The sequence below is a fragment of the Muntiacus reevesi genome, chromosome X (genome assembly GCF_963930625.1).
Source record: "Muntiacus reevesi chromosome X, mMunRee1.1, whole genome shotgun sequence".
NCBI classification, from domain to species: Eukaryota; Metazoa; Chordata; class Mammalia; order Artiodactyla; family Cervidae; genus Muntiacus; species Muntiacus reevesi.
Genome location: NC_089271.1, coordinates 61,775,348 through 61,803,274, shown reverse-complemented (window position 1 = coordinate 61,803,274; position 27,927 = coordinate 61,775,348). Strand labels below are relative to the sequence as shown.

At 38.6% G+C, this 27,927-nt stretch overlaps 1 protein-coding gene across 5 annotated transcripts in view; it reads left to right on the top strand.

Moving 5' to 3' along the window:
- The window catches only part of SNX12 (sorting nexin 12), an 86,006-nt gene that overhangs the window by 18,027 nt on the left and 40,052 nt on the right, over positions 1-27,927 (top strand). Inside the window, exons 5-6 of one of the 5 annotated variants that reach the window (XM_065916959.1) lie at positions 2,907-2,988; positions 3,139-6,462. The exons of 2 other annotated variants lie outside the window; for them this stretch is intronic. In XM_065916959.1, the coding sequence (XP_065773031.1) occupies positions 2,907-2,988; positions 3,139-3,362 (306 nt within the window). In that variant the 3' untranslated portion in view covers positions 3,363-6,462. Of the gene's footprint in view, positions 1-2,906; positions 3,035-3,138; positions 6,463-16,118; positions 16,206-27,927 lie in introns of those variants that run through there. 2 more of the 5 variants (XM_065916960.1, XM_065916961.1) reach the window with 2 other exon arrangements.

Below are 27,927 nucleotides of genomic sequence, written 5' to 3'. Positions count from 1 at the left end.
CAGAATACTGGAGTGGGTAGCCTTTCACTTCTCCAGGGGATCTTCCCAACCCAGGGATTGAACCCAGGTCTCCTGCATTGCAGGCGGATCCTTTACCAGCCGAGCCACAAGGGAAGCCCAAGATTAGAATAAAGCGCACAATAAAGGTAATGCTTGAATCATCCTGAAACCATGTCCCCACTTCCTGGTGCGTGGAAAAATTGTCTTCCATGAAAGCAGTCCCTGGTGCCAAAAAGGTTGGGGACTTCTGACAGACCATCCAGGCAAACAGCCCTTAAGGCAAGACAAGAAAAATCATCAAATGGTCTGTCAACTTACTCTGGAGAAGAGGTTCCTTGAGTTCTTTCTTGTCATGATTAGAAGGTCCTAAGAGGTTTCTTTGGGTGAGCCATCTTTTCCCTAGGATTCAGTTTATTCTTCTTTTTTTCCTTTTAAAGTAAGCATATTAGTTTCCTGTTGCCATTGTAACAAATTATCACAAACTCAATGACCTAAACAGATTTGTTGTCTTACAGCTCTAGAGGTCAGAAGTACAAACTCACAGGGCTTAAATCAACATGTTGGCAGGGCCATGTCCCTTCTGGTGACTTTCCAGGAGAATCTGTTCTTTTTCTTTTCCAGCTTCTAGGAGCTGTCTGTATTCCTTGGCTCATGGTTCCCTTTCATCTTCAAAGCCAGCAGTCTCCACTTCAACTTCTACTTATGTCTTTACATCTCCTTTTCTGACTCTCCTGCCTCCTCCTTTCACTTATGAGGACCTTTATGATTATGTAGAGGCCATCAGAATAATCTCCCTAACTTTAACTTAAATCACTGAAATCTTTAAAAAGATTTTTAGAATTAATTAATTTATTTTAATTGGAGGATAATTTCTTTACAATATTGTGGTGGTTGTTGCCACACATTGACATGAATTACCTACGGGTGCACATGTGTCTCCCCATCGTGAACCCCCTTTCATCTCCCTCCCCACTGCATCCCTCTGGGTTGTCCCAGAGCACCAGCTTTGAGTGCCCTGCGTCATGGATTGAACTTGCACTGGTCATCTGTTTTACATATTGTAATATACATGTTTCAATGCTATTCTCTCAAATCATCCCACTCTTGCCTTCTCCCACATAGTCCAAAAGTCTGTGCTTTACATCTGTGTTGCTTTTGCTGCCTTGCATATAGGATCGTTACTGCTATCTTTCTAAATTCCATATATATGCATTAATATACTGTATTGGTGTTTCTCTTTCTGATTTACTTCGCTGTATATAATAGGCTCCAGTTTCATCCACCTCATTGGAACTGACTCAAATGTGTTCTTTTTATAGCTGAGTAATATTTCATTGTGTATATCTACCACAACTTTCTTATCCATTCGTCTGCTGATGGACATCTAGGTTGCTTCCGTGTCTTAGCTGTTGTAAACAGAATCACTGAAATCGTTAACTTAATCACATCATCAAAGTCTTTTTTTCTTTTGCAAAGTCTCTCTTGCCATGTAAGGTAAAATATTCACAGGTTTTGGGGATTAAGACAGAGCCATCTTTGGCTATTTAGCCTACCACAGTGGTTTACTTCAGCAGAAAGCTATGCTTATTCATTTGTTATTGATTCATAATGGGGAGAGAAGTATCTTTTAGGCTTGCAGGATTATATGCAACAGAATTTAATGTTGTTCAGTTGCTCAGTCATGTCTGACTCTTTGCAACCCCATGGACTATAGCACACCAGGCTTCCCTGTCCTTCACCATCTCCCAGAGCTTGCTCAAACTTATGTCCATTGAGTCAGTGATGTCATCCAACTATCTCATCCTCTGTTGTCCCCTTCTCCTTTTGCCTTCAATCTTTTCCAGCATCAGGGTCTTTTCTAATGAGTCAACTCTTCACATCAGGTGGCCAAAGTATTGGAGCTTCAGCTTCAGTATTAGTCCTTCAAATGAATATTTAAGGTTGATTTCCTTTAGGACTGACTGGTTTGATCTCCTTGCTGTCCAAGGGACTCTCAAGAGTCTTCAGCACCTCAGTTTGAAGGCTTCAGTTCTTTGGCACTCAGTCTTTTTTATTGTCCAGCTCTCACATCCATACATGACTACTGGAAAAACCATAGCTTTGACTATAAAACCTTTGTAGGCAAAGTGATGTCTCTGCTTTTTAATATGCTGTCTAGGTTTGTCATAGCTTTTCTTCCAAGGAGCAAGCATCTTTTAATTTCATGGCTGCAGTCACCATCCATGGTGAATTTGAAGCCTAAGAAAATAAAGTCTGTCACTGTTTCCATTGTTTCCCCATCTATTTGCCATGAAGTGATGGGACCAGATGCAATGATCTTAGTTTTTTGAATGTTGAGTTTTAAGCCAGCTTTTCACACTCTTCTTTCACCTTCATCAAGAGGCTCTTTAATTCTTCACTTTCTGCTATAAGTATGTGTCATCCAAATATCTGAGGTTATTGATATTTCTCTCGGCAATTCTCCAGGCTACCAATGGCTTACCTAACGCCTTCTGCTTTTCAGACCACCTCTGCCTACTGTCCAGCTTTGGGATGGAAGTCACGGCCCCATGGTGGGCTCCCAGGGAAAGAGCACTTCTTTTCCAGAAGAGCTTACCAGATCAGAGACTGTGGAAGTATTCCATGCTTCTGGAAACTTAGATCCAAGAAACTTTCGTCTCCTCCCCGACTCTTCCTTGTTCCCTTTTTCCCACGGTTAGATTTGCTCCAGGTCTGTCTACATTCTCTGCCTGTGGTCCCTGCCCCGCCCCAACCTCTTCCTAATCCTGTGCCTCATAATTTCTTGGTGGCCCTGGGAGAGGCAGAAGGGGGATTCCCCCTTCCTTCTATGTATCCAGCACTCCCCATTGATTTTTAATTACCAGGGTTGCAGGAGCCATTGATCTCATTGGTTATTTATTTTTCAGGCCGTTTCTTGGTGGTGCCTTCTGACCCAACCTTCTCCCTGCCTGAGACCTGTGGACCCAGCCCTCCTGCAGACACACACATGTGAGACGTGTGTCATGTCTGCATCCTCTCGGGGTGGAACTGCTCTGTGCGGTCATGCCTGTCTCTGACTATCCTGCTTTTCACACTGGGGCAGTTGACCTTGGGCCAGTGGAGGGCGTGACCAGGTCCTTTTATCCTCTGTTTCATTAGGCATTCATCTGGCCAACCAGGGGATCCTCTTCATCCGGGCTCTGGAACAAGTGGTTGCCACAGCCTGGAGTGGCAGACTAAGGGTTGCATTTGCTGTTTTAGCAGCCTCTGAGCTTCCTGCCCAGAGCTCCCCACAGGCCTGCGTGTTTCCCCTAGGACTCGTCCCTTTCCCCATGGGGGGGTCAGTGGGCAGAGATAGTGGTTTGAGGTTCAAAGCTCTTTAAGGTTGAGGAGAAAGAGCTGTCAGGAAACTCTGGTCTCACTGGAGGACTGGGGTGAAGGTGGGAGTCCCAGCGGAGGGAGAGCAGGCAGCGGCCTCAGCTAGGACTCAAGACTTCAGGGACTTACTCCCTTTCCTCACACACCTCAGCTGCAACTCTCTGCTCCTCTCCTCCGACTGCTTTTTACTTTTTGCTACGTCCCCCTTTCCCTTCCCATTCTTTGCCCCTAGAAAAGTCTGATATTTAGCTCAGGCCAAAACTTCTTGTAGAAAGGCAGCCTTGGGCAAAAGTGGCCCGAGACCTGGAGGTGGCAGTGCTTGAGGGTTTGCTCCAGCTGGCAAGGCCTCGACTGCTTATTGCCTCTTCTTTCCCTCGCCTGGTATGGCAGGGCACTCTGGCCCATTCAGGGGGCTCCCTTGCCCACACAAGTCACCTGCAGGCTTTAATCTTTCATTGCTGTATTTGGCGTGGGGTGTTCCTGGCTGGCTGCTCCTCACACCTCCCATCATTCAGAGTAGCTGTTGACCCTGCAGATGTGGCCCCCAGAATGGGACTGGAGGACATAGTTGAGAGGCTAAAGTTAGGGACAGTTAGCTGAGGTTCATGTTTTCTCCTTTTTTTTTTTTTTGAGAGCCAAAAACCCAGCTTGAATTCTGCTGCTGTATTCATGGTTATAAGCTTTCCATGCCTAGGTTCTGGGAAATTTATCTATGCATGTATATTTTTAAACATTGTTTCCTGGGTACTGGGCATGTGCCTGTCTGAGCCCCAGGCCCATCTGTCCACACCCCACCATCCACTCTGTTTGTCTCTTCCTTGGTTCCTAGAGCCTAGAACTAGAGCCCATCATCAGCTGTTCTCTTCTGCCAGGAAATGTAGTTTAAAAATGGCTAAAGATGATAGAGGGCGGGAGCTTGATAGATATAATCAATTCCTTGTTTTCTTATTTGTTTCTGTTTTGGAAATGAAAGGGGGATTTAAATGGTCATTTGAATTCTCTTTTCTAAATAAAAGTTTACCTTCCCCCCCCCAAAAAATAAAATTTGATTCTAGCTTGATTTCATCTTGTGCTTCATCCAGCCTGGCATTTCTCGTGATATACTCTGCATGGAATTTAAATAAGCAGGGTGACAATATACAGCCTTGATGTACTCCTTTCCCAATTTTGAACCAGTCTGTTGTTCCATGTCTGGTTCTAACTGTTGCTTCTTGACCTGCATACATGTTTCTCAGAAGGCTGGTAAGGAGATCTGGTATTTCCATCTCTTTAAGAATTGTCCACAGTTTGTTGTGATCTACACAGTCAAAGACTTTAGCATAGTTAATGAAGCAGAAGTAGATGCTTTTCTGGAATTCTCTAGCTTTTTCTATGATCCAACAGATGTTGGCAGTTTGATAATCTTTCCATAATAATTTCCCAATCGTATCCTATCTGCCTTTGGTTGGATTATAGAGGGAATAGGAGGTAGAAGGGAGAAGCTCACAAAAGAAGCTGAGGAATGGGAAGAGACATAGGAAGAAAAGCCAGAGGGTGAGGTGTCATGAAAACCAAGGGAGTAGAGTATTGTTGGCAGGAAAAAAGGAAGGAGTACATTTAATACTATATTAAATGCTGCTGAGAGACCAAAGTAAGATGAGGACTGAAAGGCATCTGTGAGATTTAGTGACCTTTGCAATGGCAATTTCTGTGGAGTGATGGGAAGTGGGAAGAACATTGAGTACATAACTCGTTTAAGAATTTTCAGGGACTTGCCCAGTGGTCCAGTGGTTAAGACTCCACTCCTTCACTGCAGGTGGCACGATTCCATCCCTGGTCAGGAAACTTAAGGTCATGCATGCCATATGGTATGGCCAAAATTTCATTAAAATTAATAAAGTTTTTATTAGAGTATAGTTGATTTACCATATCATGTAAGTTTCAGGTATATAGCACAGCCACTCAGTTATACGTATATGTGTGTGTTAGTTGCTCAGTCGTGTCTGACTCTTTACCATCCCATGGATTGGGGCCCGCCAGGCTCCTCTGTCCATGGGATTTTCCAGGCAAGAATACTGGAGTGGGTTGCTATTCCCTTCTCCAGGGGATCTTTCTGACCCAGGGATCAAACCTAGGTCTCCCGCCTTGCAGGCAAACTCTTTACCATCTGAGCTACTAGAGAAGACATACATATATACAAATATATTCTTTTTCAGATTCCTTTCCTTTATAGGTTATTGCATAATGTTGAATATAGTTCCCTGTGCTGTATAGTAGGTCCTTGTTGGTTGTTAAAAATTATAGTTTATGTCTCCATTTTTTTGTCATTATAAGAAATTGAGCACACAATATGATGTTGTGCCATGTTCTTTCAGGCCATTTCACTCATACAATTTGAAGTTAATATTTAATAGCTGTATGTTTTGTATGGCTTGTGCATGCAGATATTCTAATTGTTGAGTTCCATATATTAATTTTTTTAGTTTCTTGTTTGTTTACTTATTTCTGGCTTCATTTATCTTCTTTTACTATTTATGCACTATTGCCCTGCATTTAAATCTGAAATTAAATCAAGAAAACACAGCTACCACCATAAAATCACTGGTACCACTATGTAATGCCTGTATTGTTTTGTAATGACATGAGAAAATTCTTTGTATATAAGAAGTGTGTCTATCCATTATCAGTCACATGTGGATCACATTTGTATATTTGAGTATTTGAAAAATACATAGAACTCACAAGCTTTTGAGCCTGGAAATTTTATTTTAAGCTTTTATGTATAATTTATGTCTGTTTCCTCACAGTCTCATCCATTTTAAGTGTAACAGTTCTCCTGAATTTCTCAGCAGATCTTTTCCTAAGATGAAGCTAGGATCTAACATTGTACTTCATTAGCACATGCCCTTTCTCACTTTAATATCATCGGGAGTCCCTATTATCTGAACACAAGGGGGTATACATCAGTGTCAGTCTTGAAATTTGAAATGTTTTGTTGAAATGTCAACTCTGTTTGCGTAGACCTTAGCCATGCTTTTTACATCCTCAGTTTTCAGAGGAAAGAGGTAAACCATTTAGCAGTTCTGCCAACTTCTCCCTGTTGCTCTGCCAATAAGAACTCTTTGACCTATACTTTTCTTTTCAACTTACAAATCAATTTTGTTTCTCTTAAGTCACTTTCTTATTTCACTCCTTCAATTTACTATAAATTCTTCTTTGTGACCATTATCCCCCCCATAGACTTTTCCTATTAGTAATATTGAAGAAAGTGGTGTCTTATGTATTTATTTCTCTAATCTGATACTATTTTTGATACTCTTTTTTTTGTAACTTGATGAACAATACTACTTTGCCATGGTTATTTATAAGTAGTAATAAATATGTAAATGTTATTTAAAAAAATTCTTTTAGGAATATTGAGTCCAAAAACTTCCTGAGCACTTCCTGTCCTCCCTCCCCACATTGTCCATGCACGTAAATAAAGCTAGAAGATATTTGATGTATAGAGGCAACATTGTGTAGTTGTTATAAAATGAACTTGGCATCATGCATTTTCCTTCATCCTGCCAGTTAAAGTCCTCTTTAAAACTCTTTTTTAATCAGTAAATTGTGGAAAAGTATCAGTTCAGTTCAGTTCAGTCCCTCAGTCATGTCCAACTGTTTGTGATCTCGTGGACTGCAGCATGCCAGGCCTCCCTGTCCATCACCAACTGCCGGCACTTGATCAAACTCGTGTCCATTGAGTCAGTGATGCCATACAACCATCTTATCCCCTGTCCTCCCCTTTTCCTGCCTTCTATCTTTCCCAGCATCAGGGTCTTTTTCAATGAGTCAGTTCTTCACATCAGGTGGCCAAAGTATTGGAGCTTAAGCTTAAGCATCAGTCCTCTCAATGAATATTCAGGACTAATTTCCTTTAGGATTGACTGGTTTGATCTCCTTGCAGTTCAAGGGACTCTCAAGAGTCTTCTCCAACACCGCAGTTCAAAAACATCAATTCTTCATCGCTCAGCCTTCTTTATGGTCCAACTCTCACATCCATACATGACTACTGGAAAAAACCATAGCTTTGAATATATGGACCTTTGTCAGCAAAGTGATGCCTCTGCTTTTTTTTTGCCTTTTTGTTTTTTTAATTTTAATTTTAATTTTTTTTCATTTATTTTTATTAGTCGGAGGCTAATTACTTTACAATATTGTAATGGTTTTTGTCATACATTGACATGAATCAGCCATGGATTTACATGTATTCCCCATCCCGATCCCCCCTCCCACCTCCCTCTCCACCTTAGATGCCCATCAGCAGACGAATGGATAAGGAAGCTGTGGTACATATACACCATGGAATATTACTCAGTCTCTGCTTTTTAATATGCAGTCTAGGTTGGTCATAGCTTTTCTTCCAAGGAGCAAGCATCTTTTAATTTCATGGCTGCAGTCACCCTCTGCAGTGATTTTGGAGTCCAAGAAAATAAAGTCTCTTACTGTTTCCATTGTTTCCTCATCTATTTGCCTTGAAGTAATGGGACTGGATGCCACGATCTTAGTTTTTTTGAATGTTGAGTTTTAAGCCAACTTTTTCACTCTCCTCTTTCACTTTCATCAAGAGGCTCTTTAGTTTTTTGCTTTCTGCCATAAGGGTGGTGTCATCCGAATATCTGAGGTTATTGATATTTCTCCCGGCAATCTTGATTCCAGCTTGTGCTTCATCCAGCCTGGCATTTCTCATGATGTACTCTGCATAGAAGTTAAATAAGCAGGGTGATAATATATAGCCTTAATGTACTCCTTTCTCAATTTAGAACCAGTCCATTGTTCCTTGTCTGGTTCTAACTGTTGCTTCTTGACCTGATACAGGTTTCTCAAGAGGCAGGTCAGGTGATCTGGTATTCTCATCTCTTGAAGAATTTTCCACACTTTGTTGTGATCCACACAGTCAAAGACTTTGGCGTAGTCAATAAAGCAGAAGTAGATGTTTTTCTGGAACTCTCTCTTGCTTTTTTGATGAGCCAACAGATGTTGGCGATTTGATTTCTGATTCCTCTGCCTTTTCTAAGTCCGGCTTGAACATCTGGAAGTTTACGGTTCACATACTGTTGAAGTTTTGATTCTTCAAGTAATTCGTGAATATATTTTTATTGTTTGAGTCAAACATTATAGATAGTTTTTTTCAGCCTCTTCCAATGTAGGTCCCTGTCCCAGAGGAAACTGGTTTTACCAGTTTGGTGTTTGTTCTTCCAGATCATCTTCTGTGTATTTAAAAATACAAATATATATATTTTGTTTATTTTTCCCTATATAAGTGATATACTCTACATTGTTCCACAGCTTACTTTTTTATTTGGCACTATACCTAAGAGAATGAGGTTAAATCAGTGTTTCTTACATAAGACATGCTGTATCATATTCTACAGTATGCATATACCATTTCCCGCTTCCCTTTTTTAACTGTGATAAAATAAACATAACATAAAATTTACCATTTAGCAATTATTTTCATTTTTAAATTGACATATATAATTGATGTGCAATATTACATGAATTACAGGTGTTGCATATTGGTCCTTTGCCATATATAGTTTGAGGATCACTGAGAGAGTTTCTAATTTTTGGTTTTTTCCCATTAACTCTTTTTATTTTTTTTTCCATTAACTCTTTTTAAAAACTTTTACTATGAAAATTTTTTAATTGTTTTCTTATTATGAAAGTATAACATTATTGTAGAAAATGAGAAAATACAAATAAGAAATCATAGCAATACAATTAATGTCATGTGGATGTCAGTCTTTTCTAAGCAATGTCTAAAATTTATCTCATATTCTCCTATTGATATACACTGGAATTTTTTGTTATTATAAATAATACTGTAATAAATACCTGGTATGTTGGTCTTTTTTTTTTCATTTCTGATTATTTTTTAGAACTAGTTCCTGGAACTGCTATTGGCTCAAAGCATATTGCATTTTTAAAAAACATATATTTTTAAGGCTTAAAATATTTTTTATTGAAATATAGTTGATCTATAATATTATGTTAGTTTCAAGTATAGAGCAAAATGATTCAGTTATATATACGTGTGTGTGTGTTCTTTTTTAGATTCTTTTCCGTTATAGGTTATTACAAGATATTCAGTACAGTTCCCTGTGCTATATAGTGGGTCCTTGTTTATTTTGTATATGATAGTGTGTATATGTTAATTCCAATTCCTAATTTATCCCCCCGCCATTACCTATTTTTTGTGAATATATGCAAGTGTTTCTATAGGATAGGTTATGAAGAATAGAATTACTGGGTTGAAGGGTATGCACATTTTACATTTTAATAGATAGTGCAGTATTGCTCACCAAAAGGCTGAATATTTCCAAAAACAGTGTATGAGAGCACATATTTCCTCATACCTCTGCCAACAATTGATATCAATCTTTTTAAACTTAAAAATCTGTAAGACAGGGAATTCCCTGGTGGTACAGTAGATAAGAATCTGCGTGCCAATGCAGGGGACATGAGTTCAATCCCTGGTCTGGGAAGATTCCACATGCTGCAGAGCCAAATCCCGTGCACCACAAATACTGAAGCCTGTGTGCCTAGAGCCTGTGATACCCCACAAGAGAGTCCTCCGCAATGAGAAGCCTGCACACCTCAACGAAGAATAACCTCTGCTCGTCTCAACTAGAGAAAGCCCACATGCAGCAGTGAAGGCCCAGTACAACCAAAAAACTAAAATAATTTTTTTAAATCTGTAAGGCAAAAGGTGATGTTTTGATTTGTAGTTCTCTGCTTATTAGCCAATTTATATATCTTCCTTTCATATGTTTATTATTTGCATTTCCTCTCTTCTTATTTGCTTATTATATCTTTTGCTTATGTTTCTATTGGGTTGTTTTTTCTCATTGATTTGTAGTTCTCTATTTTTTAGATACTAATTATCTGTCTTTTATATATGTTACAAACACTTCCCCAATCTACCCTTCTTTTGTATTTATTTTTTATCTCTTTAGAATAGAAACTTTAAATTTTAATGTAGTCAAATACATCATTCTTTTCCGTTATGGCTTTTTATTTTTCGTCTGTTTAGGAAGGCTGTCCCTACTTCAAGGTTTTAAATATACTCACTTATATTTTCTTCTCATTTCTTTTAAAATTAATTTATTTATTTGACTGTTCTGAGGCTTGGTTGTGGCACATGGGGCCCTCAGTTTCGTTGCAGCATGCGGGATCTTTAGTTGGAGCATGCAGGATCGAGTTCCCTGACCAGGGATTGAACCTGGACCCCCTTCATTGGGAGCATAGAGTCCCAGCCACTGGACCACCAGGGAAGTCCCCTCATGTATCTTCCTCCTTTTTAGAAAAGCTTTATTGAGGTATGATCAATGTACAGTAAACTGTACATAAAGAATATAGTTTGGTGAGTTTTGACATATGTACATGCCCATTAAACTATCACCATAATGATTATGTCTATCACCCCCCAAATCTCCTTGTTCCTTTGTTCTCATACATTTCTAAGTGTTTATGTGTGTGTATGCATGTGTGTGCTAGGATTATTTTTTCATTTTTTAATTAAGGTATAATTATGTATAGTAAACTTCACTCCTTTTTTTTTTTTAATTCACTCCTTTTAGTGTACATTTCTGCATGTTTTGACAAATGCATTCTAGTTGTGTAACAAGCATGATAATCAAGATACAGAATAGACCCATCACTTCAAAAAATTCCCCAGTTCTCCATTATGGTCAGCTCCTCTCTGCTTCCTAGTACTCACTACCTATTTTCTGTCATTGTAGTTTTGTGTTTTCAGAACTGTCATATAAATTAAATCATACAGGGACTTCCCTGGTGGTCCAGTGGTTAAGACGCTGATCTTCCAATGCAGGGAGCATGGGTTGGGGGGAACTAAAATCCTGCATGCCGCACAGGATGACTAAAAAAGTTTTATATATATATATATAAATATATATATATATATGAAATTATACAGTATATAGCCTTTTGAAATTGGCTTATTCCAATCCATGCACAGCCTTTAAAATGTTTCCATGCCCTTGCTTGTACCAGTACTTTGTTCCTTCTTATTTTGCTAAATAGATTTCAGTGTATGGATGTGCCACAGTTTGTTTTTCCATTCCCCAGTTGAGGGACATTTGGGTTGTTTCTGGTGTTTTGTGATTACAAATGCAGTCACTGTTAACATTAGCATTAGGGTTTTTGTGTGAACACAAATTTTCATTTTGCTTGGGTGAATGCATAGGAATGGGACTGCTAGTTTGTATAGTCAGTGTATGTTTAACTTTATAAGAAACTGCCAAACTGTTTTCCAAGTTGGTTATACAATTTTGTATTCCTTTCAGTAATGTGTGAGAGTTCCAGTTAGTTCTAGTTCCTCACCACTTGGTAGTGTCAGGTTTTTTTTAATTCTATTAAGTTTTTCATTATGGTTTTAGTTTGTATTTAATTTGTATTTGACTTAATGTATTGAGCATCTTTGATGTAATGTCTGTTCAAATCTTGCCCATTAAAAAATTGGATTATTTTTTTTCTCATTATTGAGTTTTGAGAGTTCTTCTATTTTGAGTACGAGTCCTTTATCAGATATGCAGACATTCCTCTCAGTCTGTAGCTTGTCATTTCTTTCTCTTACCAGTATCTTTTGAAGAGCAGAAGTTCATAATTTTGATGAAGTTCAGTATATCAATTGAAAGTTTCACACTCATGCTAGCAAAGTAATGCTCAAAATTCTCCAACCTATGCTTCAACAGTACATGAACTGAGAACTCCCAGATGTTCAAGCTGGATTTAGAAAAGGTAGAGGAACCAGAGATCAAATCGCCAACATCCATTGGATCATAGAAAAAGCAAGAGAATTCCAGAAAAACATCTATCTACTTCTGCTTCATTGACTACACTAAAGCCTTTGTGTGGATCACAACAAACTGTGGACTATTTGTCTCCGCTGGAGACTCCTCAACACAGACAGGCAAGTCTGACTCAGTCTCTTATGGGGTCACTAGAAAAGGTCAGTTTTCATTCCAGTCCCAAAGAAGGGCAATGCCAAAGAATGTTCGAACTACCACACAACTGCACTCATTTCACGTGCTAGCAGGGCTTCCCAGGTGATGCTAGTGGTAAAGAACACATCTGCCAATAAAGGAGGCTCAAGAGATGGTAAAACCAGACCACCTTAACTGCCTCCTGAGAAAACTGCATGCATGTCAAGAAGCAACAGTTTGAACCAGACAAGGAACAAGGACTGGTTCCAAATTGGGAAAGGAGTACATCAAGACTGTATATTGTCACCCTGCTTATTTAACTTATATGCAAAATACATTGTGTGAAATGCCAGGCTGGATGAAGCACAAGCTGGAATCAAGATTGCTGGGAGAAACATCAATAACCTCAGATATGCAGATGACACCACCCTTATGGCAGAAAGTGAAGAGGAACTAAAGAGCCTCTTGATGAAGATGAAAGAGGAGGGTGAAAAAGCTGGCTTAAAACTCAACATTCAAAAAAAGTAAGATCATGGCATCTGGTCCCATTACTTCATGGCAAGTAGATGGGGAAACAATGGAAACGGTGAGAGACTATTTTCTTGGGCTCCAAAATCACTGCAGAGGGTGACTGCAGCTATGAAATTAAAAATGCCTGCTCCTTGGAAGAAACGCTATGACAAACCTAGACAGTGTATTAAAAAGCAGAGACATCACTTTGCCTACAAAGGTCATACAGTCAAAGCTATGGTTTTTCCAGTAGTCATGTATGGATGTGAGAGCTGGACAATAAAAAAGGATGAGCACCAAAGAATTGAAACCTTCAAACTGTGGTGCTGAAGACTCTTGAGAGTCCCTTGGACAGCAAGGAGATCAAACCAGTCAATCCTAAAAGAATCAACCTTAAATATTCATTGGAAGGACTGATACTGTGAAGCTGAAGCTCCAATCTTTTGGCCTCCTGGTGCGAAGCGCAAACTCATTAGAAAAGACCCTGATACTGGGAAAGATTGAAGGCAGGAGAAGGGGCAACACAGGACAAGATGATTGGATGGCATCACCGACTCAATGGACATGAGTTTGAGCAAGCTCTGGGAGGTGGTGAAGGACAGGGAATCCTGGTGTGCTACAGTTCTGGGGCTGCAAAGAGTCAGACAGGACTGAGTGACTGGACAACAACAAGTCAACACTACCCACACTACTCCTCAAAGTTTGTTCTAATGTACATTCTTACCAGTCATACATGAGGGTACCCATATTATTATATGTCACCATTGCTGGAGAGTTATTTGTCTTTTTCAGTCATTTTAGTCATTAGTCTTTTTTATTTGTTTCACAGTAGAAATGATCATCGTTCTTATTCTTCACTATTTTCAGACCATTGCTTTCAACACCCAGATTAAAAGGCTCATGCCTTCTGGTAGTATTCAATGCTCATGTCTTCTGGTATTATTACTTTTTCTTCTTTTTTTTTTTCTGGTTGCCTCCCACAGCTTGTGGGATCTTCATTTCCTGACCAGGGATCAAATCCTGGGCCCCCTGGCAGTGAGAGTGTGGAGTCCCAACCTCTGGACTGCTGAGGAATTCTCTTTTTATTCCTTCTTTTTTAAAAAAAGTATCTATTTATTTATTTCTTTAGCTGTGCCAAGTCTTATTGCAGCACGTGGGTCTTCGATCTTAGTTGTGGAATGCAGGATTTTAGTTGCAGATTGCAGGATCTAGTTCCCCCAACAGGGATCGAATCTGGGCCCCCTACTTTTGGAGTGTAGAGTTTGGGTAGAGGGGAGAATAAGAGCCAGATGCCTGTGTTCTCAAAAAAAATAAGGAAATATAAAAGAAGTTAACAAATTAATACATCAAGAAGGAATTGGGACTTCCCTGGTGGTCCAGTGGCTAGGACTCCACACTCTCAATGCAAGGGGGCCAGATTTCGATCCCTGGTCAGACAAGTCCCAGTTTTTCAGGCACCTAGCTTTGATTCTCCCCTCTACCCAAACTCCAGCTCTTCACCTGATCAGAGAGCTCTGTGATTTGACTAACCAGGCAGCACCCCAGCTTCACAGTTCTCTGGCCACTGCTAGTGTTTGCCACTCTAGTTCTGTGACAAAAATCTCTCTGCCTGCTCTTGGATTTGGCCATTTCCCAGAATTACTCTACTGAAAATGTAAAATTCCATTATTGTAGTCTTTGTCCTCCACTTTGGTTTGTTATGGCTTTCTCACTACCTTAATCCTTTTGTAATTTCCCTTCAAATCCATAACCCCTCCACTTTCTTTTTTTGAATTAATTAATTTTTGGTCACACTGGATTTCATTGCTGTGCTCGGGCTTTCTCTAGTTGTGGCAAGCAGGGGCTATTCTTCATTGCGATATATGGGCTTTTCATTGTGATGTACTGGCTTTTCTTTGCGGTGGCTTCTCTTTTTGTGGAGCACGGTCTCTATGTGCATGAGCTCAGTAGTTGCAGCACACAGACTTAGTTGCTCTGCAACATGTGGAATCTTCCCAGACCAGGGATCAAACCTGTGTTCCCTGTATTGGCAGGAGGATTCCCATCCACTGAGCCACCAGGGAAGTCCACCCTTCACTTTATCTTTCAAAAGGTGTTCTTATTATTTTAAAAACAATGTGTATTATAAAAGAATGGCTTCATAACATAAACCTACAGTCTAGAGAGTTCTATCTGGTAGTTCTATCACTCTGAGATAACCTCTGTTAAGAATTTAGTGTAGGTCTTCCAGAGTTTCATCTATACACATACTTTTATATTTTTATAATAATGGGCACATGTTATATTTTATATGCCATTCTGTGCTTCCTTTTTGCATAATCTATTTTGGACATTTGGTCATTTTATACATACAGCATCAATGCATTCATTTTTTAAAATTCAAACAATTTTCTATTGAGGTGTGAATGGACATATAGTTTCAGGTATACAACATAATGATTCAGTATCAGTTATTGAATTTCATATTGTGAAATGATCACCAAAATAAGTCTAGTTAACATCCATCACTATAGATAGTTATGAACTTCTTTTTCTTGTGTTGAGAACTTATTTAAGATTTACTCTCCTTTTTTTAAAAGTAGTTTTTATTGGAGTATGGTTGATTTATAATATTGTGTTAGTTTCTTGTGTACAGCAAAGTGATTTAGTTATATATATATTCATTTATTCTTTTTCAGATCCCTTTCCCATAAAGATTGTTGTAGAGTATTGAATATAGTTCCTTGTGTGGTACAGTGTGTCTTTGTTGATTATATTAAAAATTTACTCTCAGCAATTTTCAAATATGCAATACAGTATTATTAATTATAGTCACCATGCTTTATATTACATCCCCACGATCCCTTCTCCCATATTGCCTCCCACCTCTGGCAACCACTAATTTATTCTCTCATATCTATGAGCTTTATTTGTCTTGTTTTTTTTTGTTTGTTTGTTTTTAGATTCTACATACAAGTGAGATCATATGGTATTTTTTTTCTGACTTATTTCCCTTAGCATAATGCCTTCAGGGTCTATCCATGTTGCCACAGATGGCAAAATTTCTTTTTTTTTTGGCTGAATAATATTCTGTTATATATATTTACCACATCATTTTATTTATCCATTGATGAACATTTATTTTTTTTAACTGATAAATTTTTTTATTTAACTTTTCAGTTTTTACACTTTTCCTGATTATTCCATGTAAGGTGGAAATTATATATGTTTAAAAGACATACACAAATCTGGTATATCAATAACCAAATTTTTTTCTCTTTTGCTCTACTATTTTTACAACCACAGGTGTGCTTGCTAGGCAATATAGCCATCACAGGAGGATACTGGTAAGGAAAAACAAAGCAAGAGAGAACTATCAGATATACAGACAGGCTTGTTCCACATCATTCATGGACATTTGGGTTGCTTCCATATCTTGACTATTGTAAATAATGCTCCACTGAATATGGGGGTGCATATACCTTTTTGAGTTAGTGTTTTCATTATCTTCAGATAAATACAAAAAGTGGAATTGCTAGATCATATGGTAGTTCTGTTTTTAATTTTTTGAGGAATCTCCGAACTATTTTTCCTACTGGCTGCACCAATTTACATTCCCACCAGTAATGCACACAAGGTTTCCCTGTTCTCCACATCCTTACCAACATTTGTTATTTCTTGTCTTTTTTATATTAGCCATTCTAACAGGGGGCTTCCCAGGTAGTGCTAGTGCCAAAGAACCTGCCTACCAATGCAGGAGCCATAAGACACCTGGCTCCATCCCTGAGTTGGGAAGATCCCCTGGAGGAGGAAATGGTAACCCACTCTAGTATTCTCACCCTGGAGAATTCCATGGACAGAGGAACCTGGCAGGCTATAGTCCATGGGGTTGCAAAGATTCGGATATGATTGAAGTGACTTAGCATGCATTCTGACAGGTGTGTGGTGATATTGTGTGGTTTTGGTTTGCATTTCCCTGATGATTATTGATGTTTCATTTTTCATGTACCTGTTGGCCATTTGAATGTCTTCTTTGGAAAAATGTCTATTCAGATCTTCTGCTCATTTTTAAATCAGATTTTTGTTTGTTTGTTACTATTGAGTGTGGGCTTCCTAGGTGGCACTGTTGGTAAAGAATCTGCCTGCCAATGCAGGAGATGCAATAGACACGGGTTCGATCCCTGGGTCGGGAAGATCCCCTGGAGAAAGAAATGGCAACCCACTCCAGCATTCTTACCTGGGAAATCTCATGGACAGAGGAGCCTGGTGGACTACAGTTCATGGGGTTGCAAAAAGCTGGACATGACTGAGTGCACACACTATTGAGTGTACCTATTGAGTGTATGAATTCTTTATATATTTTGAATATTAACCTCTTAGCAGATATATGAGTTTCACATATGTTCTATTCATTAGGTTGTCTTAATTTTATTGATGGTTTCCTTTGCTGTGCAGAAGCTTTTTAGTTTGATGTAGTCCCACATGTTTATTTTTGCTTTTGTTGCCTTTGGTTTTGATGTCGAATCCAAAAAGCCATCACCAAGACCCATGTGAAGGAACTTAGTTTTCCTCTAGGAGTTTTTATAGTATCCAACCTTAAATTTAGGGCTTTAATCCATTTTGAGTTTATTTTTGTATATGGTGTTGGAGGATGTTCCTTTTTTTTTTTTTTTGCTTGCACTGAGTCTTTGTTGCTGCACATGGGCTTTCTCTAGTTGTGAGTGGGCCTACTCTTCATTGCAGTGTGCAGGCTTCTTATTGAAGTGGCTTCTCTGTTGCACAACACAGGCTCCAGGCACATGGGCTTCAGTAGTTGCAGCAGATAGGCTTAGTAGTTGCAGCTTGCAGGCCCTAGAGCATGCAGGCTTCAGTAGTTATGGCCCACAGTAGCTTAGTTGCTCTGTGGCATGTGGAATATTCCCAGACCAGGGATCAAACCCATTTTCCCTGCATTGGCAGGTGGATTCCTATCCACTGCACCACCAGGGAAGTCCCAGAATGTTCTAATTTTATTCTTTTACATGTAGCTGTCCAGTTTCCCCAGCACTATTTATAGAAGAGAGTGCCCTTTCTCCATTGTGTATTCTTGTCTCCTTTGTCATAGATTGGTCATATGGTCAATTGACCATAAGAGCATGGGTTTATTTTGGAGCTCTGCACTCTGTTCTATTGATTTATATATGTGTTTTTATGCCAGTAACACTGTTTTGATGACTGTAGCTTTGCAGTATAGTTTGTAATTGGGGAGTGTGATACTGTGTTCTTCTTTCTGAAGATTATTTTGCCTATTTGGAGTCTTAGCTCATTCATTTAAAATATTATTTATTTATTTAGATGAATAAGAATTATATATATGTATATATATTTAAAGATTGTATATATTTAAGGTGTAAAATGTTATGCTTTGATATATGTACACATTGTGATATGATTCCACAACCAAACTAATTAACATAACTCCCATAGTTACCACTTTTTGGTGTGTGTAGTGAGAACACTAGAGATCTACTCTTTTAACTATATAATACATTGTTATTAACTATATTCACCATGTATATATTAAGTTTCCAGAACTTATTTATCTTATAACTGTAAGTTTATACCCTTTGATACAAAAAAATTATTTTTTCTTTTCCCTCCACCCCCAACCTGTGGTAACCACCATTATACTTTCTAATTCAATGCCAACTAATTAATTTTAATAGCTGTATAGTGTCCCATTGTATATATGAACTATTATTTTATTTAGCCAAATCCACTGATAGACATTTGGGTTGTTATAATGTTTGACTATTACATTCTTTGTATATGTATCTATGTGCCTATGTGAGTATATAGGATGAAGTTTTAGAAATGTATTGCTATGTGAAATGGTATGCACACTTAGAATTTCAATTACAGTCATAGACTCTACCATTTTATACCCTTTACCAAGAGAATATGAAGGTATGTTTTTCCCACATACTTGTCAATATTGGGTATTATCAATCATTTTATATTCTTTCCGAGGAGAGTTGTTTGTAATCCATTTTGTTTTCACTCAATAGCATGTTCTGAACTTTTTTCTGTGTCAATGAATATACATTGTACCATAATTTTAAATGGCTGTGTAGTATTCTAATTTGTGGATGTAATATAATTTAATTTTCTCTTAATGGACATTTAGGTTGTTTTCAGGTTTTCTTGCTATTATAAGTACCTGTGATGAACTTTCTTACCCATGAATCTTTGTGTAATTGTCTGGCTCTCTCCTTAGTAAAATGTATTACTTGTTAATGCATTTATTAACCAACATTTGCTTCAAAATATATAGCTTGTAAGGAACAGTTTATATGTAATGCTTCTTTTGCTTAGCATAATGTTTTTGAGATTTTCCCATGTTAATTGTGCATATCAAGTTTTCTCCTTTTTGTTATTGAGTGATATCCCATTGTGTGAATATACCAGTCTGTCCTTTCTATTATTGATGAACATTTGGATTGTTTATGTTTTTTTATCTATTGTGACTAAAGTCTTTTCGTAAACATACACTTTTGTTGCTTTGTCTTTTGGAGAGTTTTTTTGGTAAGTATCTAGACAGAAGTGGCATTTTTAAACTGTAGGGTAGATATATATATTTAAATTTGTAAGATATTTCAAAACAGTTCTCTTTAATAGTTGTACCATTTTATATTCATTTTGATAATGTATAAGAATTCCACTTGTTCTATATCCTCTCCAACATTTGATATGGTTGGTCTTTTAAATTTTAGCCATTTTGCTGTGTAGTAGCATCCATTGTAGTTTTAACATGCATTTCTCTGATGACTAGTGATGTCAAGCACTTTTTTACATGCTTATTGACTATTTATACATTTTTCTTTGTGAGGTGTCTATTCAAATATTTTCTCCATTTTCCAACTGGATTGCTTGCCTTTTTAAACTATTGAATTGGGCAACCCACTCCAGTATTCTTGCCTGGAGAATCCCATGGACAGAGGAGCCTGGTGGGCTACAGTCCATGGGTTGCAAAGAGTTGGGCAAGACTTGGCGACCAAGCATGAGTTCTTTTTTCTGTATTTTTTAATAAAGACTTTGGGGAGTGGAATTTTTAGGTTCACAACAAAATTGAGGGGAAGGGGCAGAGATTTCCCATATACTCCATGTATCTATGCATACAAATGAAGTTTTTATAGCTATTGCTGGCAGGGAGGTAGGAAAATGAGTATACTCATGCCAAGCCTGTGGAAGTGGTTCCTTTAGCTCCCGTTAAGACTGTGAGGAAGGCACCTCCTCTTGTTCTACATACAGGTCTGGTTGCTGTGACCACAGACCATCCAATAAACAATGATGGCATTTATCTTCCTCCTAGATTGTGACTTTCAACACATTCTATATCTTTTGGCATATCTAAGATAGAAGTTCATTATGTACTCTGGTTACAAGTTCTTTGTCAGGTATATGTTTTACAAATATCTTCTCCTAGTCTGTCACTTGCCATTCATTTTCTTAGTGGTGATTTTTGATGAACAGGTTTCTTTTTTTAAATTTGGTGAAATCTAACTTATGCTTTTTCTTTTATATGATTATTGCTTTCTTTGTTCTTTCTAAGAAAGCTTTGTCTATCTTCAAGTCTCAAAGATCCTTTCCTGAATTTTCTTCTAGAAACTTTATAGTTTTAAAAGTTATATTTTATGACTGGTTCCACAATCTATCTTCAATTTGTTTTCTAAAAATTTCAGCTTTATTGAGGTATAATTAACATTCAGTTAGTTTTTATGAATGATGTAGAATTGGGGTCGAGGTTTATTTTCTCTGTATCGATATCCAATTTTTCCAGCACCATTTGTTGAAAGACTTTTCCTTTCCCCAATTCAATATTGCTTTGTCAAAAATCAAATTACTTTGCATGTATAGAACTCTCTATTCTGTTGCACTGACCTATTTGTCTATCAAATACTGTAGCTTTCTTTGCAGTAAGTCTTAAAGTCAGGAATATAGATCTACCAACTTTGTTAATCTTTTTTGAAATTCCTTTGGATATTGTAGGTCCTTTGCATTTCCATGTACATTTAAAAATCAGCTTGCCAATTTCTATTTTAAAACGTGATGGGGTTATGATGACAAGTTTATTGAGTCTATAGATGAATTTTGGAGAAGGCAATGGCAACCCACTCCAGTACTCTTGCCTGGAAAATCCCATGGATGGAGGAGCCTGGCGGGCTGCCGTCTATGGGATCACATTGAGTCGGACACGACTGAAGCAACTTAACAGCATAGATGAATTTAGAGAGGTTTGACACCTTAACAATATTGCGTCTTTCAATCTAAGAACATGGTATGTCCATTTATTTAGGCCTTTAAAATTTTCTTATAGGAATGTTTTATAGTTTTCAGTGTAGAACTTTCTAGGTCACTTTTAATGGATATTATTGAATGCTTTATAGAAATGTTATACCAGTTTGCATTATTACCAATAGTACATTTTCCCATACTTTCATCAACACTGGATTTTATCAGTGTTTTTATTCCTTGCCAGTCTCTCGTAGATTAAAAATTATATTTCAGTTTTATTGACTAGTGATGAGATTGAACATTTTTTCCACAAACTATTTATTGATTATCTATATATAATTTTTAATAAATTCTTATCTTTTGCCCATTTTTCTATTGGGGTGTTCATCATTTTCCTGTTGATTTGTAATGATTTGTAAAAGCTCTTTGTAAGTTAGGGAGGGGTGAGTGTGTGTGTGTATAACTAGAGAACTAAGGAGTATTATCTTTACAACGTGAAGAAATTGAAGCTGAGAAAAGCTAAGCAACTTGCCTGAAAGTGAAAGGGAAAGTCGCTCAGTCGTGTCTGACTGTTTGTGACCCCATGGACTGTACAGTTTGTGGAACTCTCCAGGCCAGAATACTGGAGTGGGTAGCCTTTCCCTTCTCCAGGGGATCTTCCCCACCCAGGGATTGAACCTAGGTCTCCTGCATTGCAGGCAGATTCTTTACCAGCTGAACCACAAGGGAAGCCCAAGAATACTGGAGTGGGTAGCCTATCCCTTCTCCAGGGGATCATGCAAATAAGTGACAGAGCAAGGATTTGAATCCTGGCCTGTGTGACACAAAATACTATTTTCCTTCTTTTACAAAAATATTATTTTTAGTCTCTTAATAACTTTTTCAAGACTTATAAAAATTCTTTTAAAATTATTTATTTATTTATAGTTTTGGTTGCACTGGATCTTCATTCCTGCTCATGGGCTTTCTCTAGTTGCGGAGAGTGGGGGCTACTCTCTAGTTGCAGTGTATGGGCTTCTCATTGTTGTGGCTTCTCTTGTTGAGCACAGGCTCTCGGTGCACGGGCTTTGGTAGTTGCAGCACTCAGGCTCAGCAGTTGTGACTTCCAGGCTCTAGGGAGCATGGGCTTCAGTAGTTGTGGCTCATGAGCCCTAGAGTGAGCAGGCTTCAGTAGCTGTGGCACAGGGGCTCAGTAGTAAATGGCTCATGGACTCTAGAGCATGGACTCAGTAGCTGTGGAGCACAGGCTTAGTTGCTCTGCGGCATGTGGAATCTTCCTGGACCAGGGATTGAACCTGTGTCCCCTGGATTGGCAGACAGATTCTTACCCACTGTACCACCAGGGAAGTCCTAAGATTTGTAAAACTTCTCTAAGATTATTGTCTTTTGGGGGAAGAGATCAAAATGGTGTAGTATGAGGATCTTGATCTCACCTACCCCTATAAATACATCAAAAATATATCTATGTGTGGAGCAGTTCTCACTAAAAACAAACTTGATAAAGACAGAAAGACTCTTCTGCAACCAAGGCTGTAAAGAAAGATCCAAATTCATTTGGTAGAGAGGGAGAAGCAGAAATCTGATCAGAACCTGCACACCTCAGAGAGAACACAGAAGAGGAGATTATATGAACTTGGAGATCTTTCCTGGGGAGTGAATGGCTCAAACCACTTATTGGGGTCCAATACTGGGAAGACAAATACTCTTAGCTGGTTTGAAAACTAATGAGACTAAAAGAGTTATAAGAAACCAAGACTGTGCCCCTGAAGAGCAGGCACAGACTTGCTTACTCTCAAAACATGGCAGAGAAAGCTGATAGAAACTGCCTGTGACTCTGACCAGTATCACAATGTGTGCCCTGGCCCACACCAAGAACCCATTATGGCCTCTCTTGCTCCAGCACAGCTCCCCACTAGGATAAAGGCTACTGTTGTTGAGGAGAGTATACAGTGTACTAAGTGAATTCAGTTCAGTTCAGTTGCTCAGTCGTGTCCGACTCTTTGCGACCCCATGAATTGCAGCACGCCAGGCCTCCCTGTCCATCACCAACTTCCAGAGTTCACCCAAATCCATGTCCGTTGAGTCAGTGATGCCATCCAACCATCTCATCCTCTGTCATCCCCTTCTCCTCCTGCCCTCAATCTTTCCCAGCATCAGGGTCTTTTTAAATGAATCAGTTCTTTGCATCAGATGACCAAAGTACTGGAGTTTCAGCTTCAGCATCAGTCCTGCCAATAAACACCCAGGACTGATCTCCTTTAGGATGGACTGGTTGGATCTCCTTGCAGTCCAAGGGACTCTCAAGAGTCTTCCCCAACACCACTGTTCAAAAGCACCAATTTTTCAGCACTCAACTTTCTTTATAATCCAACTCTCACATCCATGCATGACCACTGGAAAAACCATAACCTTGACTAGATGGACCTTTGTTGACAAAGTAAAGTCTCTGCTTTTCAATATGCTGTCTAGTTTGGTCATAACTTTCCTTCCAAGGAGTAAGCGTCTCTTAATTTCATGGCTGCAGTCACCATCTGCAGTGATTTTGGAGCCCAAAAAAGTAAAGTCTGACACTGTTTCCACTGTTTCCCCATCTATTTCCATTGAAGTGATGGGACCAAATGCCATGATCTTAGTTTTCTGAATGTTGAGCTTTAAGCCAACTTTTTCACTCTCCTCTTTCACTTTCGTCAAGAGGCTCTTTAGTTCTTCTTCACTCTCTGCCATAAGGGTGGTGTCATCTGCATATCTGAGGTTATTGATATTTCTCCCGGCAGTCTTGAGTCCAGCTTATGCTTCCTCCAGCCCAGTGTTTCTCATGATGTACTCTGCATACAAGTTAAATAAGCAGGGTGACAATATACAGCCTTGACGTACTCCTTTTCCTATTTGGAACCAGTCTGTTGTTCCATGTCCAGTTCTAACTGTTGCTTCCTGACCTGCATACAGGTTTCTCAGGAGGCAGGTCAGGTAGTCTGGTATTTCCATCTCTTTCAGGATTTTCCACAGTTTATGGTGATCCACACAGTCAAAGGCTTTGGCGTAGTCAATAAAGCAGAAATAGATGTTTTTCTGGAACTCTCTTGCTTTTTCGATGATCCATCGGATGTTGGCAGTTTGATCTTTGGTTCCTCTGCCTTTTCTAAAACCAGCTTGAACATCTGGAAGTTCAATTAGTGATTTAAATAACTTTCAGAAAACACAAGTCCAATACTGGAGAGCTTCATAGGGGAGTTCTAGCAAACATATAAAGAATCCTATCCTTCTCAAATGATTCCAAAAAGTTGAAAAGGAGGAAACACTCCCAAGTTCATTCTACAAGGCCATCATTACCCTGATACCAAAACCAGACAAAAACACTACAATAGAAGAGATTACAGGCCAGTATCTCTGATGAATATAGATAGAAAAATTCTCAACAAAATCTTAGCAGACTGAATTCAACAATATATGAAAATGATCATACAGCATGAACAAATGGGATCTATTCTAGGGATGCAAGGATCGTTCAACATTTGCAAATCAATGTAATATACCTCATTAACAAAAGGAAGGATAAAAATCACATGCTCATCTCATTAGATGCAGAAAAAACATTTGACAAAATTCAACATTCATTCATAATAAAAACTCTCATCAAAGTGGAAATAGAGGGAACAAATCTCAACATGATAAAGGTCATATATGACAAACCCACAGCTAGCACCATACTCAATAATGAAAAGCTGAAAGCATTTTCTCTTAAATCAGGAACAAGATAAGGATGCCTACTCTCACTACATATATTTACCATAGTATTGGAAGCCCTATCCACAGCAATCAGACAAGACAAAGAGATAAAATGAATCTAAATTGGAAGGGAAGAAGTAAAACTCACTATTCACAGATGATACAATACTAAATATAGAAGACCCTAAAGTCTCCATCAGAAAACTATTAGAACTAATCAATGAATTCAGTAAAGTTGCAGGATACAAGATAAGTAGACAGAAACCTGTTGCTTTTATATACATTTGTAATGAACTATCAGCAAGAGAAAGCAAGAAAACAGTCCTACTTAAAATTGCATCAAAAATAATAAAACATCTAGGAGTAAACTTAGAAGAACTGAAAGACCTATACTCTGAAAACTATAAAATACTGATGAAGGGAATTGAAAATGATGCAAAGAAATGGAAAGATATCCCGTGTTCATGGTCTGGAAGTATTAACATTGTTAAAATGATCATACCGGGCTTCCATGGCTCAGTCGTAAAGAATCCTCTTGACAATGCAGAAGGCATGGGTTCGATCCCTGGTCCAGGAAGATCCCATATGCTGTGGAGCCACTAAACCTATCAGCCACAGCTATTGAGTACTCTAGAGCTTGGGAGCTGCAGCTACTGAGCCCACATGCTGCAACTACTGAAACCTATGCACTCTAGAGTCCCTGCTCTGCAACAAGAGAAGCCATTGCAATGAGAAGCCCTCATGCAACTAGAGAGTAGCCCCTGCTCACCACACCTAGAGAAAAGTCTGCACAGTAATGAAGACCCAGCACAACCAAAAATAGAATAAATAAATAAAAGTATTTTTTTAAATGACCATACTAAAAAAATAAATAAAAATAATAAATAAATAAATAAATAAAAATGACCATACTGCCCAAGGCAATCTACAGATTTAATGCAATTGCTATTAGAATACTCATGACATTTTGCACAAAACTAAAACAAATAATCCTAAAACTTAGATGGAAATCAGAAAAGATCCCCAATAGCCAAAGCAATCTTGAGTAAAAGAACAGAGCCAGAAGTACGCTCACTGATTTCTTGCCACAAAAATAGACACTTAGATCAATGGAACAGAATAGAGAGCCCAGAAATAAACTCATACATTTATGGTCAATTAATCTACAACAAGGTAAGCAAAAATATTGTTCTTGTTGTTCAGTCACTCAGTCATGTCCGACTCTTTGCAAATCCATGAACTGCAGCACTCCAAGTCTTCCGTGTCCTTCACTATCTCCCGGAGCTTGCTCAAACTCACGTCCATCGAGTTGGTGATGCCATCTAATCATCTTATCCTGTTGTCCCCTTCTCCTCCTTCCTTCAATCTTTCCCAGCATCAGGGTCTTTTCCAATGAGTCAGTTCTTCACATCAGGTATCAAAGTACTGGAGCTTCAGCTTCAGCATCAGTCCTACCAATGAATATTCAGGATTGATTTCCTTTAGGATTGACTGGTTGGATCTCCTTGCTGTCCAAGGGACTCTCAAGAGTCTTTTCCAACCTCACAGTTCATTTTTTTTCAGCCTCACAGTTCAAAAGCATTAATTCTTTGGCACTCAACCTTCTTTATAATCCAACCCTCACATCCATACATGACTACTTGGAAAATCATAGCTTTGACTATATGGACATTTGTTAGCAAAGTAATGTCTCTGCTTTTTAATATGCTGTCTAGGTTTGTCATAGCTTTTCTTTCAAGGAGCAAGCATCTTTTTAATTTCATGGCTGCAGTCACCATCCGCTCCGATTTTGGAGCCCAAGAAAATAAAGTCGGTCACTGTTTCCATTGTTTCCCCATCTATTTGCCATGAAGTGATGGAACTGGATGCCATGATCATATTTTTTTGAATGTTAAGTTTTAAGCCAACTTTTTCACTCTCCTCTTTCACCTTCATAAGAGGCTTTTAGTTCCTCCTTGCCACCTGCCCTAAGGGTGTTGTCATCTACATATCTGTGATTATTGATATTTCTCCCAGCAATCTTTATTCCAGCTTGTGCTTCATCCAGCCCAGCATTTTGCATGATGTACTCTGTATATAAGTTAAATAAACAGGGTGACAATATACAACCTTGATGTACTCCTTTCCCAATTTGGAACCAGTCGGTTGTTCCATGTCCAGTTCTAACTGTTGCTTCTTGACCTGCATACCAGTTTCTCAGGAAGCAGGTAAGCTGGTCAGGTAGTCCCATTTCTTTAAGAATTTTCCACAGTTTGTTGTAATCCACACAGTCAAAGGCTTTAGCATAGCTAATGAAGCAGAAGTAGATGTTTTTCTGGAATTCTCTAGCTTTTTCTATGATCCAATGGATGTTGGCAATTTGATCTCTAGTTCCTCGCCTTTTCTAAATTCAGCTTGTACATCTGGAAGTTCTCTGTTCACATACTGTTGAAGCCTAGCTTGAAGAATTTTGAGAATTACGTTGTTAGCATGTGAAATGAGTTCAATTGTGCAGTAATTAGAACATTCTTTGGCATTGCCCTTCTTTGGGATTGGAATGAAAACTGATCTTTTCCAGTCCTGTAGCCACAGCTGTTCAGTTTAGTCGCTTAGTCATTTCTGACTCTTTACGACCCCATGGACTGCAGCATGCCAGGCTTCCCTGCCCATTACCAACTCCTGGAGCTTGCTCAAACTCATGTCCATCGAGTCAATGATGCCATTCAACCATCTTATCCTTTGTTGTCCCCTTCTCCTCCTGCCTTCAGTCTTTCCCAGCATCATGATCTTTTCTAATGAGTCACTTCTTCACATCAGGTGGCCAAAGTACTGGAGTTTCAGCTTCAGTATCAGTCCTTCCAATGAATATTCAGGACTGATTTCCTATAGGATGGATTGGTTTGGTCTCCTGGCAGTCCAAGGGACTCTCAAGAGTCTTCTCCAACACCACAGTTCGAAAGCATCAATTCTTCGGTGCTCACCTTTCTTTAGTCCAACTCTCACATCCATACATAACTACTGGAAAAATCATAGCTTTGACTAGGTGAACCTTTGTCAGCAAAGTAATGTCTCTGCTTTTTAATATGCTGTCTAGTATTGTCATAGCTTTTCTTCCAAGGAGCAAACATCTTTTAAT